We start from the raw sequence: 21,793 nt of genomic DNA, 5'->3' as shown, positions 1-21,793 counted from the left end.
TCTGAATATATTTGCATACATTTCCTCCCTGCCCATTAGGCTGGCAGTTGTGTTTTCCCTCTCTGATGCTCTAGCACCTGCATCATCAGGCTTTTCCAGATGGATTCACAGGCTGTGTTGGAAAACACCTGCTCAGCCCCATGAAACTGGGGATGGCCCTGCCAGGGCACCGAGGCAGAGGTTGGTGCAATGGGAGAAGAGTGGGAGAAGACCAAACGACAGCACCGGCAGAGGAGCGACAGAATAGGGACTGGCTGAGATTGGGTTTCCAGCCATCAGAGCGGTGCTGCCTGGGATTTCAGCAGGGCCATGTGGGTGCTGGTGAAAGGAAAGCCCCAGCCCTGGTGGCCCTGCAGGGCCCTAGTATCCCAGGTCCTTTTGCAGGTGGGCAAAGAGAGGTCTGAGCCACGGAGCAAGGATGGAAAGCTTAGAGGAAAGAACAGATTTGGGGTCTTCTCTTCCAGTTGATCTCTTTCCAAGCCTCTGGAGCTCAGTGTCCGAGAGCACTTGTCTTTCTCTTGTCCCTGCACTCCTCTTTGCAGCTTCTTGTCTTGCCCAGGGAAAGAAGTCCCCTGCAGAGGGGTAACACTGTTGCGGGTGGCCAAGGTTTATTCTCTTAATCTTGCACCTTCCCAAGAAGAACTGATGGGTTCCAAGCCACGGCATTATCTTCTGCTGTGGTACCAGGAATCCCCAGTTCAGGTGACCATCAGAGGACTTCCTGGGAGCAGCCCAATCGAGCTCACCCAGCTGGGACGTGGTGGTGGGGCTGGGGTTTCCCCATGGGACATCCCTGTGTGGCACACATGAGGGCCCTGGGAAAGCTGCCAGGAGGCCAAGGGGCAGCCAGGCCCTAAGAGATGAAATATTGGGCACATGAAGTGGCAGCAAGTAAAAATAAACCTTCCCTCCTCCCTCCCTGCCACAACACGAAGTGCCTTGTGCCGGGTGTCTCCCTGCCTCCCGAAATAATGCTGGGTGCTGCCACCACCCTGCACTGCGATGCTCTCTCCATGCCTCCCGTTTCCATGGTGACCACAAGGAATGTCGCCAGGGTGACAGGGAGGCAAGTGAGCTGGGATTTGGCATTAAAATCAAGAATTTGGGGTTGTTGGGTTTATTTTTCTTCCCCCTCTCCCCCTCCCCCTTTAGTTCTATTTTTGGGGTTTCCCTCTCTGCCTCTGCTGGTCTGGAAGGCTCCTCCTGCAGAGCCTCTGGGCCAGGCAGCAGCAGCTCCATCCAGTGCTGTTCCCCACTTCTGCCTGTCCTGCGAGGCAATGGCGTTGGGATAAGAGGGACAAAGGAGGTTTCTTCTTACTAAAACATTTGTTTCCTGCTACCAGGAAGGCTTCTGTGCTTTCGTCACAGAGGTGCTTGGCTTGGTGCCCCCCTCCATTTCTGCTGTAGAATGTGGCTCAAGCTGCATCCAGACCTCCTGGGAGAGTGGGCAGCCTCAGGGATTCATCCAAGAGAGGGAAATGATTCAGCATACCTGGAGGGGCTGGGAAACATGGTGGATTGAACACCATGAGCCACCTCTGTGTCTCACCATCTCTGCCCCCCGTGACCAGGTCAGTTTGGCTGGGGCGGTCCTAAAGTACTGGTGGGGGACAAGGATGGGATGATTGCAGGAGAAGCGTAGAGGGAGCCTTGCAGGTGCTAAGGAGTCCAAATCTTTGTTGTCTGGTTTAAACACTCAAAGTCAGAACTGCCCAGGGCAGAGAGTGCTTGAAGGTTTGTGCTGGCTTAGCTGGTATCACAGGAACGTGGAACCATAGGTGTCCAAGCAAGGGCTGCTGGCACAAAGGTAGCACTTGTCTTCATCCCCAGGCAGGAGAGGGGTCAGGCAGCAGTTATTCACCTTCCTAGGAGCTCTTGCTTTTCCCTCCCTTCCCTCCTCCCTCCCTTCCTCTCTCCCTTCCTCCTTCCCTCCCTCCCTCTTTCTCCATTCATCCTTCCATTCATCCCTCCAAATATTCCTCCATTCATCCCTCCAAACATTCCTCCAATCCATCTCTCCATCTCTCTTTCCCTCCTTTCATCTATTCCTCTATCCATCCTTCCCTTCAACCCTTTCATCCCTCCATCCTTCTATCCCTTTGCCTCCCTCAATCCCCACAGCAGCATTGGGAAAGGTTGGCGGAGTGGGGCTATTTTTGGGAGCGTCTCCCTGGCAACGGCTACCACCACCGTCTGTGGTGGCTTTTCCATAGGTGCTAAAATATTCCACGCTTCTTATTAAAGACGGTGCTGGTGGAGACGAGCGGGGGTGGCGAGTGTGAGCCACCCCGCTGCTGGGGCCAGTGGCCATGGGGCGGTCAGGGCGTGGCACCTTGGGGGCACAAAGACAGCTGGGGGCCCGTGGCATCCTTGGTGAGACATCCCCTTGTCCCTCTCAATGGCTCCAGCAGTACCAGCTGCCTCTTGGCCATACCAGGCTGCCACGCCATGCACGAGGTGTAGCTATTCATCCTCTTGCTGTACAGGTGAAGGGAAACACGGTAAGGCCTTGTGGGGAGCCAGCAATGAGGAGCAAAAGGCAGAGAAGAGGAAACTCAGCCTGAAGCCGAGATGACCACAGGATTGTGCAGGTATTTGGTGGCTTTGCCCACTCCAGGAAGGAGCAAGATGTCTCAGCAGCATCTTCATCCCTTTACTGCACGGAGGAGAAAGGCCTGTCGTGGTACCAGAGGGATGTCACGCTTTGCCACAGGGCAGATGGGCAGCTACCGGCCTGTAGCTCTTGGGAAGCAGCCCCATGGGCCCTAGGGACAGGGCTTTTGGGAAAGCAAGTACCCCTATGAACCTGAACAAAGTTCCCATAGGGATGGGTACAGAGGGCATGGACAGGCTGGCCCCATTCCATCCAGGTGCAGCAGCTCCCGGGGATCCCGCCACGGGAGCAGGAGGGAGGAGCCATGAGTGCACTGAGATAAGCTGGCCCATGCAGGAGGCTGATGAGCTCGTGCTTTGCAGCTGCTCATCTGCATGGAGCTACCAAACTCACCCTCTGCTTCCCTGGTGGTAGCTTTGCCAGGTGGGAGCGGGCTTTGCTCACCACGGCAGTGCTTGCTGATGCCAGTGGGGGACAGCAGGCCCCACGGAGTCTTGTGCAAGGGGATCTTGGGATGATTTTAGGAGGGAGGGTTGTGATTTTTGCAGGATTGGAGCCCAGAGGAGACTCAAAATGGTTTTTTTTTTTATATTTTTTGACTTTTCAGCACAGGCCTTAACACTGAAGACAGCAGATGAGACACCAATATGGAAACCATGTCCTCAAACCATGATGTCCTGGAGCAGGGCTGTCCCCAGGAGCCCATGCCTGCAGCCACTGCCTGTGTGGTCAGGGCTCTCTTCAGCCTCTGGCTTCGCTGCAGCAGAGTCCCCTGGCCTCTCATCACCAAGAAGTGACTTCTTCAAAGCCTCTGAGATGCTGCTGCCCATGGAGACCCAGAGGAGGTTGCCTGGACATGTTTCCTGGCAGGGTGGCTGTGCACTATCCTGGAGCCCTGAGGGCTGGTCCCTCTGTGCCCACGCTCCTGTCTCCAGCATTACCTGTCCCAGAAGGAAATCTGGGTCTATAGAGTGGGGAGGCAATGCCCCACAGCAAACGCTCTGCATCAGCTGGGAGAGCCTGGTCCTTCCTCAGAGCGAGGTGTCAGCCCAGCACCCCAAATCCAGGTGGGGAAAAAACTCTGACAGTGGATAATTCATCCCTGTGCACCAGCCCAGCAGGAGGATTCACCCCCTTGAGGGCATCTGGTGGCCCCGCCATCCCTTCCCTGGTGCTGATGGTTGCTCTCGTCTCCCCCATGGTGGTTCTGCAGCTCTGAGCTCACATGCGAGGATGGGCTAAAGTAGCGGAAAGCTGTTGGATCCTACCACAGAGTTACTGACTTCTCAGCTACAGACTGCATAGCAATCAGCGAGGGGGAGAGGCAGCCAGGGAACGGGAGCAGAGCGCAAAGGGAGGAAGAGTGGAAGGGAGAGGGGGGATCTGGGGACTAGAGCAGGGAGGCAGCAAGAGACACGGGTAAATAATGCCAGAAAAGGAGGGAATCAGGCAGGAGGGGGAGACCTGAACCCATCGCCGAGCCACGAAGGCACATCAGCACTCCGTGGGATGGACGCTCCTGGGAGCAAAAGATTCTGAGAGGCAGAGGCAGGAGGAGAGCACTGGCGTGGGCAGGGCAGAGTTAGGAGAGGAGCAGGTCGCAGCAGAGAAGTAGCTCTTCGAGGGGAAAAAATAAACCTAAGCTGGAGGCGAGCGAGGGCTGCAGAGAGACTTCCCTGATTCCTCCGGTCTGGCTGAGACATTTCATGGTGAGATGGAGAAAACGTCCGCTTTCCCCTTCCTCTGATGTTGGCTAGGCACGGCTGGAGCAGGCAGCAGCCCTCGGCAGGACCCGGGTAAGAGGCGGTGCCGGGGCGCGCTGCTCCCCTCATCGGCATGAGACCGGGAAGGGTTTTTTTTTCTCTTAGGAAAATAATGTATTGTTTCATTTGCGTTCACTCTGAGGAACAGCTATAAATATAACTTAGGGAGAGATGTGTGGCTTCGTGTGACTGTGCCAGTGAATAATAAAGTTGCCTGTGTGCACGGCATATGCACGTACAGCTACCGGGGTGGCCGTGGGCCGAGGGGCAGGGGTGGGCACCTGCCTGTAAACCTCCCCAGCTCCCCTCCCCGCCCCTTGCCACCCTGACTTTGGTCGCTTTCAAGTAGCTTCTTCGTTTTTACAGCTCCCCATGTTTCCTTAGTGTCTTCTTGCTCTGGGCTGGGTCTTGCTCACCTTTTTCCCCTGCTCCATGTGGGCAATGGTCCCAGACAGTTTACAGGGAAGAATGCAGCTGGAGATCCATTTTCCAAGCGCTCGGGTGCAAATGGGGCTGAAGGGGATGTGTTGGTTCTCCTACTGCCTGTGGAGCTTTTCGGGCTCCAGACCTGTCCCTCCCTCCCTTGCCTTCCACCTTTCCTACTCCCAGCATGGCTGATCCTGCTGCTGGTGGTCCAACATCCTCCAGATAGCTGCAAAGGGTCTTCTGCATACTGGGTTTGAGTGAAAGGAGTTCAAGAGGAAGCCATGAGCAAACTGCCAGAGAAACTCTGCCTTTGCTCCCTGTTAGCAAGGTCAGCATCCCCACCAGGGCACGAATGGGCAGGCAGGTTTATGTGGTGCTGGCAGGTCCCTTTGGATATTCCTGGTGCCACCTTCAGCCCGCAAGGCCCTCTCTTCTGGGCCAAACACCTGGAGTCAACCAAATCCCTCTGCCAAGAACCTGGAGATCCTGTCCCCGCTGCCCCATCTGGACTCCATCCATGGCAAAGCGAACAGAGGATCTGAGGCCTCTACCTTTTCCCCTTCCTCTTTGTGGGGGGTTGTGCTGTGAAGGGCAGACAGTGACAGCACACACAGGGGATGCATGGTGAAGGTGATGTGGCTCCCAGACTACCCTCTACCCCTGCTCTGTGCTCTCCTTGGCTTCTCAGGAGGAGGCATCCACAGGGGGTGGGAGGTGTGGAGATGAGCTTAGGGTCTGGGGCCACCCAGAGCCTGGGAGACGACAGGTGGGTGCATGGGGAACACATCTTGATGCAAATACGCCCCTTCTCCATTCACCATCAGAAGTGGCACGCACAGAAACCTGAGACACCCCGGCATGTGACCACCCCTGTTTGTGGCCACTGACAGTAATAATAAGTACAGGGGAAATATGTGCCTTAGGATGGAAACATGAGTCTGGTGGGGACAGGGGGTGGTGGGGAAGAGGAGGGATGGTGAGGTCTGACTACAGACAGGAGTAGCTGGAGAGGGCTGGTCCGGAGGGAAGTGGGGCTCCCACTGCTCCACCTTTCTCCTCTTCCATCTCTCCTCCCATTCGGGTGCCAAGATCAAGTGCCCCAATGTGTGGTGCTGACAGGGGACTGGCAGGGGGACTGACAGGGGACAGGGGACTGGCAGTGGTCCTTGCCCCTTGCAGCCCCCCACCGTGATTTTCAAGGAAAGCCAGAAAGTGAGGAGGTGGCTGGGGAAGGATGGAGCTGTCTGGCAGGATGGATCCTCACTGGTCCCTCTGGCCACTTGGCCACCCCAAGCTCAGCTACTGGCCACCACCCTGGGAACGGCTGCATTTCTGGGGTGGTATCACTGATGGGAGGGTGGCAGCAATGGGGAGGAGGACATGGTGATGGATACCTGTGCCCGCCGCGTGCTGACATCAGTGCAGACCATAAGCAGAGCAGTTAATGGCAATCTGCCCTCAGCATGTTCCCCTGTCCTGTCTCATTATTGCACTAGGTTGGCTTAACCCGACAGTGCAGCCAGGAATCAATAGATGGATGCTGGCGTCTTAGCAATCGATCCCTCACTCATACACGCGGCTCCCAGCCTCCCGCTGGCGCTCGTTTTTCTGTGAATGGCAAGGACTGAGTGAAGCTGTCTGCGCTTGCCTCGCAGCACTGCGAAACTGAGTCAGGCTAAATTCATGCTCCTTCACAGCACTGCCTCTGTGCCCCAGGAGGCACCGGCGCTGGTTTTCCTCCCCAAACAAGGTGGCTTTAGTGGGGATGGTTGGGCTTGAAGACTCTTCTTGTGAGAGATGTTGATTCTCTGTCTTGGGACAGACAGGGGGTGCCTTTGAGCTGGTTCTGACCCTCAGACCTCTCGGGCTTGTTCTCCGGCAGTGAAGATGGTGCCAAGGACCAGGCAGATGAGGGATGTGAGCTGGCTGCCATGTGACCCTGCCCCAATGGTCCCAGAGACCCATGCACCTCCATGCCTGTCCTCCTGGGAGCCTGGAAGCAGGCAGCTTGCTTCAGGGACAGCTTTGGCATTCACCCACTGGTTTATCTGGGGAGAAGATGCCTACCATCTCCTGGCACCAGCACTGCTGCTGCTGTCATCGGAGATTAGGGAGCAGAGGGTGGAGAACAAGGTACCCTCCAGTCTGGCACTGCCCCATGCTGCCAGCCAGGGACTCCTGCAACTACTTTGCCCATGCCTGCACCAGCCCCTGCCACCACGGCAGTGGGTTTGCCCCTCACGATCTGGACGTCTGTTTTATTTCTATGGCAACATTTCTCCCAAAACACTTCAGAGGGAGCCTGGTGCTGTGCGAAAACATGTGAGGCAGCATCCCCCATTCTGTCCCCTGCAAAAGGTTCAGAAAAATGACCTGACACTTCCCTTTGCCTCCCTCCTCACCTCCTTTCCTCCCTGGTGAGCAGCACCAGCACTGGTACAATGAGCTGCTGGCCTTGTCCCGGCTTCCTCTCCGCTGCCTGTTCTCCTTTTCCCTGCCTTCAGCTTCGCTCTCCCCTCTCCTTTCACCCGCTCCCTTTCTGCTGGCAGCCTGCCTCAGCACCCGTGCAGAGGGACCAGCTGAAAGTAGTCTTATAGAAAGTGGATATCAAAAATTGCTCTGCTATAGAGGAGGTAAAGCCCCATGAGAGCTGTATAGATTGAACCCACCAGCAGCGCGGTGACTGCGGGGGCTGAAGGGCACCCGGGATCCCAGAAGCTGGACAGACAGGCTCTTCATCCCTCTGAAAATCTCGATGGCATTATGAAGAGGCGGTGCTTGCCACGGGAGTAGGCACAGCGGCCCCAGAAGTCCTCTCCTCTCCTGTTCCCATTTTTCCCACACCATCAAGAAAGAGCCTCGTGTCTGGGTGGAGGTGACCAGGCAGAAGCTGCAAGCAGCACCGAATGCCAGCAGGCGAGAGGCAGGTGAGCAGGCAGGATGCCAGCAGGAGCAACTATTGCAGCCTGGAGGAGCAGGGGTAAGACAGCAACCTGTAGAGATGGCGGGGGGATATCGCAGTCATAGCAGTGTGCAAATGCAGCCACCGTGTCCCACTTCAAACCATTCTCCCCAGTCCGATCCCATCCGCGATGGCAGCCCCTGCCGTGCTGGGGACCTGGGGGGCAGGTGAAGGAAGGGGCAATGGTCCTCCATACTGCGTGAGGTGGGCAGCACTTAGGCTTGACATCTTCTAGATGCATTTGTTAAACAAGACCGATCAAGCTGCAGCAATACAAGTCAACAGACCTGAAGTGAAATAATTGATCCACTCGCTGCGGGAATGCAGTTTTCCAGCTTACCTGGGATGCTCCCTTCGCTCTGTTTCTGGTGCTTTTCAGGCATGGCTGAAAGGGAGAAGCGGGGACCCTCTCAGGAGAATCGTGGCTCTCTTGGGCTCCTTGGGCTCCTTGTTAGCATAGCAACAAAGGGTTTGAGGGGAGGTTGTTTTTCGCCTACAGCTGATGGGTTAGTGCTCAGCAGCCAGGCCACGCTGGGAACTCAGCTCTTGTACAGCGGCCGAGTGCAGAGCAGTGGCTGTCACCTCTCTTGATCAGGGTCTTGGTGTGGAGCAGGCTGTGCTCTGGTTATTGCTCGCCCTTTGCTGCTGTCACTGTTGTTGTCATCATCCATAACCCATTTGCAGGCACCTGCCTTGCTGGGTGCTTGGCAGAGGTACTGCCCTGTCAGGAGTGCAACCGCAGCGGGCAGGCAGATGACGTGAGCCACCCTTGCCGCCCTTTTGCTGCACACTAATAATGATCCCTTTCCCCTGAACAAGCCAAAAACCATCAAGAGGCCCTGCGTGGGCAGCTCTTCTGGCCAGGGACTCTGTGTTGCAGAGACACCGAGGTACAGGAATGCTGCTGGGAAAGGCCTTTCATCAAGGCTCCCACAAGGCAGGGTGCTCAGTGAAGGATGTTCCTGGGATGGGGGGGTTAGAAGAGATGTCCTTTTCACTGGTGCAGTTATGCTGGGAAGCTGGAGGAGGCAACCTGGGAGCACTGAAGCTGCTTGGGATGTGAGGATCTCAGGGACACCACAGCGCCTTCAGTTTTTCAGTTCTTGTGGGTTTTGCACCAACCCTTTGGGGGCTAGTCCGTAGTTTTAGCAGGCAGGGTGCTGGGGCATGCATCAGTCCACATGTTTCCTCAGGAGCAGGTGGGATGGGGTCTGTGCCCTGGCTGCCAAAAAAGCTCTGCTCCTTTTTGGCCAAAAAACCACCAAGGGAAGGCCAGGGGCCTTCTGACCGTTTAATTTTCCCTGTGATGCCAACTACAAAGAAAAACACCCACCTACCTCACTCATCAAGAAGGGATTTCTCCCCAGCTGCTGTGCCAGCAGCATCCTTTCCTTACGATCCTGCTCAGCCAATCCCCAGCCCCTGTGTCTTGTCCCCCCCAGCCCCATTTTGGCCAGAGAAGAGTAGGTGAAGACCAATGCCAGTCCCACCAGCTCCACCAGACGGGGTATCCCCCGTTTACTCCAAGATCCTGGGTAGCAGGCAGCTGTTCTTGGAGTGCCATTGCCTGGACAGTGCAACTGGAGCAGGGATTGCCGGGGTGGTGTGGGAGCAGGCAGGAGGTGATGCTGTCACCTCTCTGTGCCTCTTCCTGACTTTGTCATCCTGGGGACCTTTGTGTGGTTCCCATTTTTATCTGTTTTTTCTCCCTCTCACTCTTTCTCTCGTTCTCTCTTCATTTCTTCTCTCCCCCTCCCATCAGCATGTGGGCTGATCACTGCTCAAACTTTTAATTCAGATGGTAATTGGAATAATAATACGGGCAGAATCCTTCTGGCTCCGTTGCTGCAGCTGGCTTCAGGGAGCTATGAATAGCTCTGAGTCACACACTGAGATGGTTTAATTTCAAATGATTTTGTTTTGTTTTCATATTACCCATCCTCAGGCTCCAGAGCTTCACAGGGGGGTAAAAATATCCCCCCTTCTCACTCCATCCCAAAATGTAAACCAGGCAGAGGTACATTACTAAAATCTTTTTTTGGAGAGGGAAACTGGTCAGCGGATCATGCCTTGAGGGGCAGATGGGGACTGTTGGCACTTAATCTATTTATAATTATTGAACGAAAAGGCAGAAGTGTGTATATAAAAATGGTATAGAGTTGATTACAGCTTCCTCCCCTCACCTTCCATATGTCACTTGCCTTTTTAATACGGTAAAACTCTCCTGCACGGTGACTGTGCCTTCGTGTGTGCCCATACAGTGCCTGGCACCCAGCCCTGCTGGCACGGACGAGCGAGAGCTCGGCCACTGACTCTTGTGGCTGGACAGCCCCACGGCACTGAGCTGCCTTATGAGCCCTGACATGAACCCCGGGAATATTTGCGAGGAATAGGAGAAGAGATGGAGTTACAAAGATAATGAAGAGGACAAACCAAATGCTGTGGATCTGCGAAGCTCTGCAAAAGGGCAAAGAGGTCCCCTCTCGGCTGCGGGTGTTTCCGTCCTGACCCCCCAAGAGGCGGGAGGCTCATCTGCTGTGTTGTCACCGTGCCCAAGCTGGCAGGATGAGTCTGTGGATGCTGATCTCAAAGCCAGCCAGTGCTACACCACCTGTAACGGGGATAAAGGCACAAAGTGGAGCGCAACCAGCGGCTGCGGTATTGACCACAGACAGAAGGGAAGCATTTGCCAGACAACTCCAGATAAAGCAAAGACTAAGAGTGTAAAAATACTCTGGGATTTTTCCACCGTTGTCGTTCACAGTGTATGTCCCAGAGCACCAGATATGGTTGTTATAAAAAGAGAAGTGGGGGAGTGCTTCAGCATGGACTTTTCTGTTCTGTTTCATGAGACTCTTCCACTGCAAATTTAAGGAAGGATTGACAATATATGATCCACTCTGGCAGGGGCTGAAGAAAGACTGGGATGTGCGAGGCACCTCACCGTGTACTGGGGATGGAGAAAGGGAGGCATTGTGTCAGCACCAAGTGCCTTGACATTATTGGCCCACAGATCCCTTGGAAAAGGACAGCAACAACCCATCCCCCTGTGTCTACTCAGGGTCAGAGCAGAAGCGGGGTGGCAGTGTGGGCTGGTGCGATGGCTTGTGCTGCTGGAGCACAGTGTCACACGGGAAGGTGGAGATGACTGCAGCATCATTGTGGTGTCCCCAGCATTGCTCAATCTAGGACACAGGAGGGGAAAAGTGGCTGGGAAGGAAGGAGGGGCAACCCATGCTGTGGGGCTGGAGGCGAATGTTGGTCCCTGGAGACCCACCTGGCTGACATCTTCAGTGCTGCAAGACAGTGGCTGTGATGCCTATGCTGCACCAGCTTCCCACAGTGCTGCCAGGGCTTCCTCAGGCTATGAAGTATATGGGTATTCACATACACCAGGGACAGGGTAGCAGAGGGATGAAGAGGCATCTCACCGGATTGCAGTATCCTGCATCTCCCAGGGTGCCCCATGCTGCACCCACTAGCATGGTTTCATCTGGCTCCCCAGGAGTTGCCACTGACCCCACAGCTTCCTCCTCCATGTGTGGGTCCCAGGCAGTAGAAAGATCCTTGGATACGCTCTGGGATTTCCATCTCTGTCCTCAGCTAGGCTTTTCTCCCCCTTGTCCATGTTACAGGCAGTGTCTGTTCAGAATGTGTCACCCCCTTTTTCTAGACATCTCTGAGCCTTCCCCTTTCATCCAGTTTGTGTTTCAGGTTTCCAAGCTGCAAACTGTGTTTCCAAGCTTCCAAACTGTGTTTGCATAGGTTTTGGCCTCCTGGTAGGGCCTCTGGCCTTGCTGAGCTGGCAGCATCCATTTTGCAGGCAGAAGCCAGTGGTGGCCCTGGGCCACCAGCTGCTGAGGAGGGACAGTGACATCTCCAGGGGGCTAATGCAAATGTTGGCACCAGTGTGATAGCAGTCCCAATCTCAGGGCTTCTTGCCTGCCTGTTTGTCCTTCCCATGGTGGCACCACGCACTGTGGGGGTGTGTTGAGGTGGAAGTGGGAAGTGTGTTTATTTTCGTTCGTCTCCTGGCTTGTGCCGCTCTGAGTTTGTGACACTCGGTATTACTAACACTTCCCTGTGCCAGCTGGCAGCAGGGAATGAATCAGATTGGCAGCACCACTGTGTGGACCCCTCATTGGCCATCCAACTTGGAGTGATGCCTCTGGCTGGTGATATCTCTTGCCCCTGCCCAGGGTGAGCCCTGGCACCAAAATGCCAGTGGCCTGAACTTGATAGGGGCAATGTCTCAGTACCCTGTGGGCAGAGTTGTCCCCTCTGACCCATGCTACCTGCCAGGGGCTGGATGGTCCCTGTCCCTCCTTCATGCTGTAAGTCTCAGGTGGCTTCATGACCCGCTCTCTGCCCACTGGCAACATCCCCAAGTTGGGGTCTGCTCTGCAGCCAGTAGGATAGTTTATCCTCCTGCTGTCAAAAAAAGGCTTTGCAGTTGTTGTGGTTTAACCCCAGCTAGCAACTAAGTTATCACTCAGCTGCTGGCTCCCTCTCCCTGTCCTCAGCCCCTGTCAGGAGGAGAATTGGAAAGAGAAGGCAAACCTTGTGGGCTGACAGAAGAACAATTTAATAACTGGAACAACAACAACAACAACAAATTCATAATAAGAATTGTAATAATAACTAGTGGGAGAGAGACTAACAGGATCTAAGAGAAAAAAGTGATGCACAACCCAGTTGCTCACCACCCATTGACCAATGCCCATCCCATTCCTGAGCAATGATTGGCCCCTTTAGGTAAATCCCCCAGTTTATATACTGGGCATAATGTTCTATGGCATGGAATATCCCTGTGGCCAGTTTGGATCAGCTGTCCTGGCTATGATCCCTCCCGGATTCTTGTGCAGCTCCTCACTGACAGAACATGGGAAATGGAAAAATCCTTGGCTTAAAGTAAGGCACTACTTAGCAACAACTATAACATCTGTGGGTTATCAGCATTATTCTCATACTGAATCCAACACACAGCACTGTACTGGCTACTAGGGAGAAAATTAACCCAGTCTCTTCCAGAATCAGGAGAGCAGTTGATTGTTTCCTCCCCCCCCTGCACCACCCCCTCCACTCCCACTCCTGACCACTCAGTATCCATGGAACTCAATGACATCACAGACCTTGGAATGTTGGTTGTTCCAGCTGTTGTCCAGAGCCAAAACATAGAGGTGTCTGGTCCTCCACTCTCTCCTGAACTCCCTCCTGTCCTAGACGGAGGGATTTTGGTGGCTGCCTCTTCTCCCGCAGGCATCAGTGAGGCTGCAGAGGTTGACACTGCTTGTCAGTGTCACCGGCCTGTGTGATCTGGGCTCCAGGAGGATAATTTGGATTCTCCCACTTGCTGCAGCCCAGAGCACCCTGAAAAATGTCATGGCCACTTGGCATCTCTGGGCCAATGGTGAGTGTCTTACCAGAATCTCAAGGCTTGGAAGATGATGATGATGACGACAGTGACAAATTCAGGTACTCCTGCCACTCTGCGCATTCTTCACCCCCGAGCAAGAGCAATGACAGCTTAGATGACAGTCAGACAGAGGATCTGAGAGAACCCATCCCATTTTCCCTAACTCCCAGGCACTCTAACATGGTGGAAGGTGAACAAGTGGAGCTTGAGGCGGAAGATCAGGAGTTTCAGGAACCATTTTACAAAGACCATTTTAAAAAGTCTGACAACTCATCTGGAGATAAGGAGCCCAGCCCGACCCAACATTTTCCTGGGCATCGGGGGTCGCCTGGTCTCCAAAGGGCCAGTATGGCACCGTGTGGCTCCCAAGACTCTTTCCAGAGTAACACAGACCAGCACTTGGAGATGGAGGCCGCTGCCCCACAGGCCCATGCCAGTGACCCCTATGTGGGGCCTTCACAGTGCACCACGGGAGCAGAGCCCCCCATGCTGCACAAGGAGGCCATCTGGGACAGGGATTTCCCATCCCTGCAGCTGACCTACAGCATCCTAAGGGAGGAGAACAGCATGATCAGGGAGGAAAACAAAGTGCTCAAGGATAAGAATCTCGCACTCGAAGAGGAGAACTATGTGCTCAGGGAGATTTTCTACGGGCTCAGGGAGGACAACGTTGTGCTCATGGAGGAGAATGTCATGCTTAGTGGGGAATACAACATGTTCAGGGAGCAGTATGACAGGCTCAAGGATGAGAATGACTCACTCAGGGAGGACAATGCCACGATCAGGAGAATGTTTAAGAACTTCCAGAACAGCTTGGAGACCCAGGCGTGCATGGTGTCAAGCCTGCAGGAGCAGCTGAAAACTAGCCTGGCTGAACGGAAGAGGGAAGCCCGAGAGCTCGAGTCCGTAGTCCAGCAGACTAAGTGTAATCTCCAGCTAATGACCCAGCGGGCTCTGGATGCAGAAGGAAACATGGAGAGGCTGAAGCAGAAGATCTTTATTCTCCAAGGACAGCTGGAGAGATCCAAGCTGGAGAATGAAAACCTGAGAGCAGATCTGCCTGGGAGCAGTGAAGCACGACTTGGACTTCACGTGGCAAAACCCCCACAAGCTCATAATGGGCGCAAATGGCTCCATCAGGCAGCTCCTGCCTCAGGAATGAAGGTTCTGCCTGTTATTGCTGAGGTCCTTGAATCTACCAGCAAAATTCTCAAATTGTAAGCAGAAAAAGACCTATGAGTGCAATTCTGTGTGAGTTCTATGGATGAATGTATGAATTGAGATCATGGGTCTCCTACTTGCAGCTATTTGCTGTAAATAAAAGCATTTGCTTTTCCATTCTCAAATGTGCTCAGACTGGTAGCCTTTATCCTTTGTGGAGATACTTTCCTTCTGATTAAGTATCAGTTGCAGGTAGTTGTAGGTACTGCAGAACCAGCAGCAAACACTGCCCAGGCTCTGAGCTGCATGGTCCAGCCGTGGTGGGCTCTGTGCAAGAGGCTGTGCCACAGCTGTGGCTGACATGAACTCCTGTGTGGGAGCCAGGAGGAAGCACAACAGCACAGGATGCAACACTCTTAAACAGTGTGCTCATCCCTTCCCATAGCTGTACCAGCCACAATCAGAGATGAGCAAAGCCCTTGTATTTCATCTTGCTTCCTTTGCCCCTTCTTGGAGATGTGGGAAGGGTGAGGAGCAGAGATCCAGATGCTGTTGCACACGGTTTCAGTGAGCAGAAGCTCCTTCCTTCCTCTTTCTTTGGAGCTGGCTGCTTTCTGGGCCACAAATTCAGTCTCTAGAAATTGTGCACCTGTTCCTGCATCTGGGGAAAGAGGGTTGTCGGTGGTGAGAAACCTCTGGGAAGTTGTGAAGTCATATATGTGAGCTGTGGCAGTGCCTTCCCTCCCATACTGATGTCAGTGTTGGATAAGGATGACCTTGGCATATGCAGGCTGCCTAAGGAATGTGCCAGTTGGAGAGGATGCCCTTCCTCTCTTGGCTGGGGCTGGCATAGAGGGGTGTACCTACACTGCCCAGAGTCATATGGGAGCCTGCGGCCCAAACTCACCATGTAATCATTGAGGTTGCATTTTAGCTTTATCTGAGCAGGATCATCTGTGGACATGAAGTGACCTTTCTTCATCACATCAACATTTCTGATTAATTCAGGTTACCAACCCCAGGTTCTGCTGTAGGTTTACCCAGCTAACAGCAAAGTTCCTGTATCTGGTCAGACTGACCCTCCTTAAAGACTTGGGTGCTGTAGGGTAGTGAAGGGGTGGGAGCTGGCAGAGTTCAGTGCCAAAGTGCTTTTTTCCTGATGGGAATTTTTGGGCAGCTGCTTACTTTTGCCTCTGTATGGTGAGTTGTGGATTACAAGGTTGTTGTCTTCTCCTGGTCCCATAATACCCTTGGTCTGAACAACCATGTTTGTGTTGCCACAGAGCTTAAACTGCCTCAGTAACCAGGAGGAGAAACTGCTGCTTAAACTTCATCCTATCAGAGGTGTTGTCTGAAGCTCCTTACTTGATGCTTCCCAGTCTGTGCTCCTAACTGGGGAAAGTTGGTGGGCTCCCTCAGCCACATGAAGCCCCATTCTGCAGCACTGATGACTGAGACAAGGATGGTTCTCACCAGCTTTTCCGTCCTAGACAGTACTTGCTGTTCCTCTCTCCTATCCATGCATGAGCACTCACAAGCAGATCTAAACTTTAGATTTGACCCCCAGATCTTTGTATTTGTCCCATATCTGGCAAACACTAGTTGCTCACCAGTGAGGCTGGGAGTAAACAAATTAGCTGGCTCTGTCTGCATCCTGTGCTCTGCACTGGCTGCTGTAATCCAAAGGCTACATAGCAGGATTAGCATGGGTGTACAAAGCCCTTCCTAATCTGTGAGTCATTACCCCTTCACTTCATTTCACTTCCCAGCAGCTCTGGGCAGACAGATAGGTGAGCTCTTGAGTCTTTGGTTTCCGCATTCTTCCATTCTGGGAGGACTGGATCGAGACATAACACCTGCTGCACATCCTCCCAGGACTCTGCTGCTGAACTGCTCCTTGGATGCTGTACACAGGGCATGTGCAAGGTTTGTTTGCTCTAACCGGCTTCTCCTTGGCTACCCCTAAGCCTCTCCTTTCCATCAGTTCTCGTTTTTGGCTCTACCACTTAATTTTCTTCTTTTCTTTGAAACAGGGGGGATGTTCTGTGCACTCTGGAAATAAATCCCCTCTGGGTCAGGCTGAGTTGATGGGATCCCTGGGGGCTGCTGTGCATGCCCATGCTTTGTTAGCCATTGTGTGTGAGGTATTTAGCCTGGCTGAGCTCTCGTCCTGGTGTAAGCTCTGATATTAATATAATGGCTCAGGGTGAGGGCCCTGTGAGCTGCTCAGCTGTTGTGCCCTTGGTCTGGAGAGCAGTGACCAGACAGCCCTGCTCCCCTGCTGGCAGTAGATGTTGGGGAGGGCGGGGGCTGCGGGCCGTGTGACCCAGTCTGCATCCATCAGCTCCTCAGCTGACTAAGCCAGGCTGTGGCACAGTGCCCATGGAGACCTCCAGACCCACCCTGAGCAAACAGTTGTGAGCCCTGTGTCCGCCGCTCTGGACTGGGACGGGTGCTGCCAGCAGAGGTTCTGACTGGGCTTTGCTTTGTCCTTCTCTGCCAGGTGTGTGCCAGGAGCACTTGCAATGGCAATGCCAGCCCCAGCTCACCAGAGGTGAAACCCGGAGCCACCTCGTCCCATGTGAGTGCTGCTGCATGAGTTCCTGTGCCATTCCAGCTCCCGTGGCCCCCTGACATCTGATGATACAGTGAGCCATGGGCAGCGTCCGAGTCAACAGGTGAGTAACCCCCCTGTCAAGGACTGCTGCTGCCCTGGGTGGCCTGGTCCTCATCATCTGGCCCCTCAGGCCCTACCTTCAGCCTACCTTTTGGTATATTCTTCTCAAATTACCTGTCAGAGTCTTTCCCTTTCCTGTTCCAAGGTGTGACTCCTCTCTCCTACTCCAAACCAAAACATGCTGTACATAGGGGTAGTGCTTGGAGGAGTACAATTGAGGAGAAGCAAAGCACTGCATGGTGCTGGACTAGAAATTACAGATTCCAGGAGGGCTGCAGAAGCCACATGTCCCCAGGAATCACAACTCCAGCCACCAGATCTTCCCTTCCTGTGAGATGTGGATGGGTGTCTTGAAGCCCATGTTGGTGGACTCCAGCTGATGTGTCAACACTATGGAGTGGTAGGGAGACACTTCCAGGGTCCTGTGAGGCTGCAGCTCAGCAGGCATGAGGGCAAAGTGGTCTTGGCAGTTCAATGCACTCTCTCGATTTCCTCAGTGGTCAGAGCATCTTCTACCATCACATCTTTAAGGACTGTCTGCAACTGTCTCAGCATCACATGAGGGGCAGCGTCAGAGCTGCCTGCAAGGGAGGGAGCCAGAGGGGTAAACGTCTCCCAGAAAGCATGTGTAGCTTCTGCCAAGGAAACTGCCAGCACTTTGACTGTTGATCTCCAAATTACACCTTTGGCCTTGGATACAGGATGCTGGAAGCCATGCATGTTGCTGTGGCAACAGAATTGTCCTGAGTGCAGGAAGTGTATAAACACTGTCAGCACACACCATGAAATCAGTGAGTAGAGCAGAGGAGAAAATAGAAACTCCCAACCTCGCATAATACCAGGGCCAAAATGTGGCCAGGCAGTGGGTGCTTGGCTTGCTCCCAGGCTTCCTGGCTATCCCAGCCACTGTCAGGTTTCAAAGACTTGTACCTCTCCTGACCACAAGGGCTGGAAGGTACCACAGAGGACAAGCTTCTGCTGCTTTGCTGCCTTGTCAGGACTTTGCTAGATACAACCTCCTGGAAGCAAGACTCAGCAAATATTGCAGCTGACCTCCACCAATTTGGTCAGAGAGGCTCCATGGTGCAATAACCAGTAAAATGTGCTGTTGTGAAATTCAACAGTACTTTAGCCCTGCGAGCCACCCGCATGTCTCCTGCCCTTGTTGTCTCAGTGAATATGTGAAGTTACTCTTCACATATTTCTGATGGAAATGCCTGTTTCTCCTCTTCCCAGATACAGCATCGTCTCAACTGAAGAGGATGGACACAAGGTCTCTGCACTGGGCAGCATCAACGGGCACAGCCGGAATGGGAAGGGCCACGCTCCCCAGAGGAAGCACCGCAACCGTTTTGTGAAGAAGAATGGCCAGTGCAACGTCTACTTTGCCAACCTGAGCAACAAGTCTCAGCGCTACATGGCCGACATCTTCACCACCTGTGTGGACACACGCTGGCGGTACATGCTCATGATCTTCTCGGCCGCCTTCCTGGTCTCCTGGCTCTTCTTTGGCTTCCTCTTCTGGTGCATCGCTTTCTTCCATGGTGACCTCAATGCACCGGCGGTGGGAGGTGGTCCCTCTCTCCTAAAGCCCTGCATCATGCATGTGAACAGCTTCCTGGGGGCTTTTCTTTTCTCGGTGGAGACACAGACAACCATTGGGTATGGCTTCCGCTGCGTGACTGAGGAGTGCCCGCTGGCTATCATGGCAGTTGTGGTCCAGTCCATTGTGGGCTGTGTTATCGACTCCTTCATGATTGGCACTATCATGGCCAAGATGGCAAGGCCCAAGAAGCGGGCCCAGACCCTTCTCTTCAGTCATCATGCAGTCATCTCCGTGCGGGATGGCAAACTGTGCCTCATGTGGAGGGTGGGCAACCTGAGGAGGAGTCACATCGTGGAGGCCCATGTCCGAGCCCAGCTCATCAAGCCCTACATGACAGAGGAAGGGGAATACCTCCCCCTGGACCAGCGGGACCTAAATGTGGGCTATGATGTGGGTCTTGATCGTATATTTTTGGTCTCACCCATTATTATCGTTCACGAGATTGATGAGGAGAGCCCACTCTATGGGATTGGCAAGGAGGAGCTGGAGACAGAGAACTTTGAGATTGTGGTTATTTTGGAGGGGATGGTGGAAGCCACAGCCATGACCACACAGGCACGAAGCTCTTATCTTGCTAGTGAAATCCTCTGGGGTCATCGTTTTGAACCAGTTGTGTTTGAGGAGAAGAACCACTACAAAGTGGATTATTCACGCTTTCACAAGACCTATGAGGTAGCTGGCACACCTCGCTGCTCAGCCCGGGAGCTACAAGAAAGTAAGATGACTATCCTACCTTCTCCCCCACCTCCCAGTGCCTTTTGCTATGAGAATGAGCTGGCACTTGTCAGTCAAGATGAAGATGAAGATGATGACGAAGTGGGAGTGGTGTTAGGGGGCAGCACCAAGGAGGAGGGAGGTATCATCCAGATGATGGATTTTGGAAGCCACCTGGACCTGGAGCGGCTCCAGGCAACTCTGCCTCTAGATACAATCTCATACCGCAGGGAGTCAGCCATCTAATTCCTCCAGTCTCCCCATTCCATTCCTATTGCCCACAGACTCCTCTGTTCTGCACCCGTACACTGGATAAGTTCCTTGACCACCAAACGATGTCTCCCATGACTGCCTCTCAGCCCCTGAGTACATCAAGGCCTGGAGCTGCTCTGATATACTCCCTTTCCTATGAAGTCATACTGCTTGGAAGAGGAGTGAGGATACACTACTCTTCCCAGGTATGCAGTTTATACTAGGATCCCTTTCCTGCCCAGAGACAGGAGAGCAGCAGGCCTGATTTCTTGTCTCTGGAGAGGTGACAGGAGTCCCTGCCTTCAAAGGACAGACTGGGACCTGCAGCAAGTGCATCTGCTGCTGAAGCAACAGCAGACTTTCTGTCCCCTCTCAGTACGGGTAGGCCCAATGGCTGTCAGGGGTCATGGCCATCTCTAGGAGAGGAGCAATTCCTAAGCACTGACCAGATGAGGATGGAAGGGAGAGTTCAGGACTCCTGGAGGGAGTGGGGAAGGATCTCAAGGGACAAGTTTACTTGCATGTTTGTTGCTTGTTGCACACGACTGTCTCTTTGTATATAAAACAGAAGAAGAAATGAAATCCGTATTCTTCCACTGCAAATGTGAAGGTAGGAGACAAGGACATACTACGTAGCCTACTCTTGGCTTTTGGTATCTGTCACCTCCAGAAGCAGCTCACCTCCACGGACTCAGACCCAGTTCTCCCAGTCCTCTTGAAAAACACATCCTGCTCCTCTCCTGAAACGCCTGGCGGAGGAGGCAGGGCCCAGTTCTTGCCACACTCAGACTGCTCCCTGGCACGGCACAGCTAGGATGACAGACAAATGACCTGACTGAACAGCAGACCCTCCACTTGCTCCTTTCACCTCCTTCATTCTTCTCCCTGCTGCCATCAGCTGTAAAACTGAATTTGTAACTATTTATTTTTAATAAAGTCTAATATCCCAAGGGGAGGTTTGGAAGCAAAGGACAAACCCCACAGCTGCAGCCTGGTATAGAGACTGATGAGGGTTATTAGCGCTAATGTTTGCTGTTTATATAGTGTGGGAGCCTGAAAGCTCCAGCACAAGGGCTCCCTTGTTCTGGGCCTCTCTGGTAAAGACCCACAATAAGACACTCAGAGAATTTGTTAGGGGAAGAAGGTCATACAAATGTGTGTACAGAGGGAATCATTTGCATTAAAATCACCAGTAGGATGGGTCAAAAAATTCTGCTTGCTTTGGAGATGAGAGTTTTGCCCAGGGAAAGGTTACAGTTATGCTTGATAAAGAGGCAGAGATGTGCAAGACATTGGTCTAGATGGAAGGCCCAAAAAACCCACAAAAAAGTCAAAGCCTCTTTTTTCGCTAGAGGCAAGTAGAGGGGAAATTAGGGAGGTCATCAACCAAAGCTAGACTTGTAACATCACTTTGCTGTGATTTCACAAAAGAAGTGAAAACCTGATGAGCCTTTTCCTTCAGGAGTAGCAGAATCACCCCTTCAAAACTTCAGATGAGATGAGGGTAGAAAGACAAGCAGGGAGCTCAGGAAGCTGCTCTGGGCACCCAACAGATGTGCTAGAGGGGGAAAGGCTGAGGGAATTATGTCCCACCCAACCTCTGACCTAAAAGCAGAAAAACAGCATCTCAATATCTATCTGGAATTGGTTTAAGAAGCAACAGAAAGAGGGGAAGAAGCAGAAGGATAAGGAAGGAAATAGCAGGACTGAGAGGAAGAAGCAGACACAGCAGGCAGGTGGCACAGGAGGAAGGGGAAAAGAGGAAGAGGAGGTGAGGTAATATGGAAGTGCGTTTCAGAAAGAGCACAGATAGATTAATAAGACATGTCTAGACCCAGTCACAGCCGTTTCTCACCACAGAATGTAGGTTCTGTGGGGAAGCAGCTCTCCTGTCCAGGTTGTTCCATTCACTGGAGTGACTCCATTCAGCACCACTCTCCAGGCCTGGCTATGCAGCCAGTCTTCTACCCAGAGAACAGTGCACCCATCCAAGCCAGACAGTTTCTCCATGAGAATGCTGTGGGAGACAGTGCCAAAGGCTTTACTGAATTTCAGGTGGACTATATCCACAGCCTTTCTCTCATCCACTAAGCATGTCACCTAGTGACAGGAGATAGGAGGAGATCAGGTTGCTCAAGTGGGACCTGCCTTTCCCAAACTCGTACTGGCTGGACCTGATTCCCTGGTTGTGCTGCACATGCT

The 21,793-nt window shown here is 53.2% G+C and overlaps 2 protein-coding genes across 3 annotated transcripts; both read left to right on the top strand.

The window, feature by feature from the left end:
* The first annotated feature begins 4,003 nt into the window (after positions 1-4,003).
* On the top strand, positions 4,004-20,474 carry KCNJ4 (potassium voltage-gated channel subfamily J member 4). Its single transcript, XM_008931540.2, has 3 exons — positions 4,004-4,410; positions 16,846-17,020; positions 18,256-20,474. The coding sequence occupies exons 2-3, from the start codon at positions 16,998-17,000 to the stop codon at positions 19,583-19,585; spliced, it is 1,353 nt and encodes a 450-aa protein (XP_008929788.1). The 5' UTR covers positions 4,004-4,410; positions 16,846-16,997; the 3' UTR covers positions 19,586-20,474.
* LOC103764707 (endosome-associated-trafficking regulator 1) lies at positions 12,899-14,505 on the top strand. Of its 2 annotated transcripts, XM_018080819.1 has the most exons (2): positions 12,899-13,240; positions 13,352-14,505. In XM_018080819.1, exons 1-2 carry the CDS (start codon positions 13,143-13,145, stop codon positions 14,400-14,402), a joined length of 1,149 nt encoding a protein of 382 aa, XP_017936308.1. In that variant the 5' UTR covers positions 12,899-13,142; the 3' UTR covers positions 14,403-14,505. The 2 variants fall into 2 exon arrangements, with proteins under 2 accessions (XP_017936308.1, XP_025751769.1); XM_025895984.1 differs by having other exon boundaries at positions 12,899-14,504.
* Positions 20,475-21,793: the final 1,319 nt, after the last annotated feature.

Source organism: Manacus vitellinus, unplaced genomic scaffold (assembly GCF_001715985.3).
Source record: "Manacus vitellinus isolate BGI_N305 unplaced genomic scaffold, ASM171598v3 scaffold_5_pilon, whole genome shotgun sequence".
NCBI classification, from domain to species: Eukaryota; Metazoa; Chordata; class Aves; order Passeriformes; family Pipridae; genus Manacus; species Manacus vitellinus.
Note: the sequence above shows the minus strand (reverse complement) of the source record. Positions and strands in the feature narration are given on the sequence as shown.

Coding starts and splice junctions, on each gene's coding strand:
- KCNJ4 (XM_008931540.2), top strand. CDS start 16,998: ATGGGCAGCGTCCGAGTCAACAG. Junction 17,021..18,255: donor GGCAGCGTCCGAGTCAACAG/GTGAGTAACCCC, acceptor TCCTCTTCCCAG/ATACAGCATCGTCTCAACTG.
- LOC103764707 (XM_025895984.1), top strand. CDS start 13,143: ATGTCATGGCCACTTGGCATCTCTGGGCCAATGGTGAGTGTCTTACCA.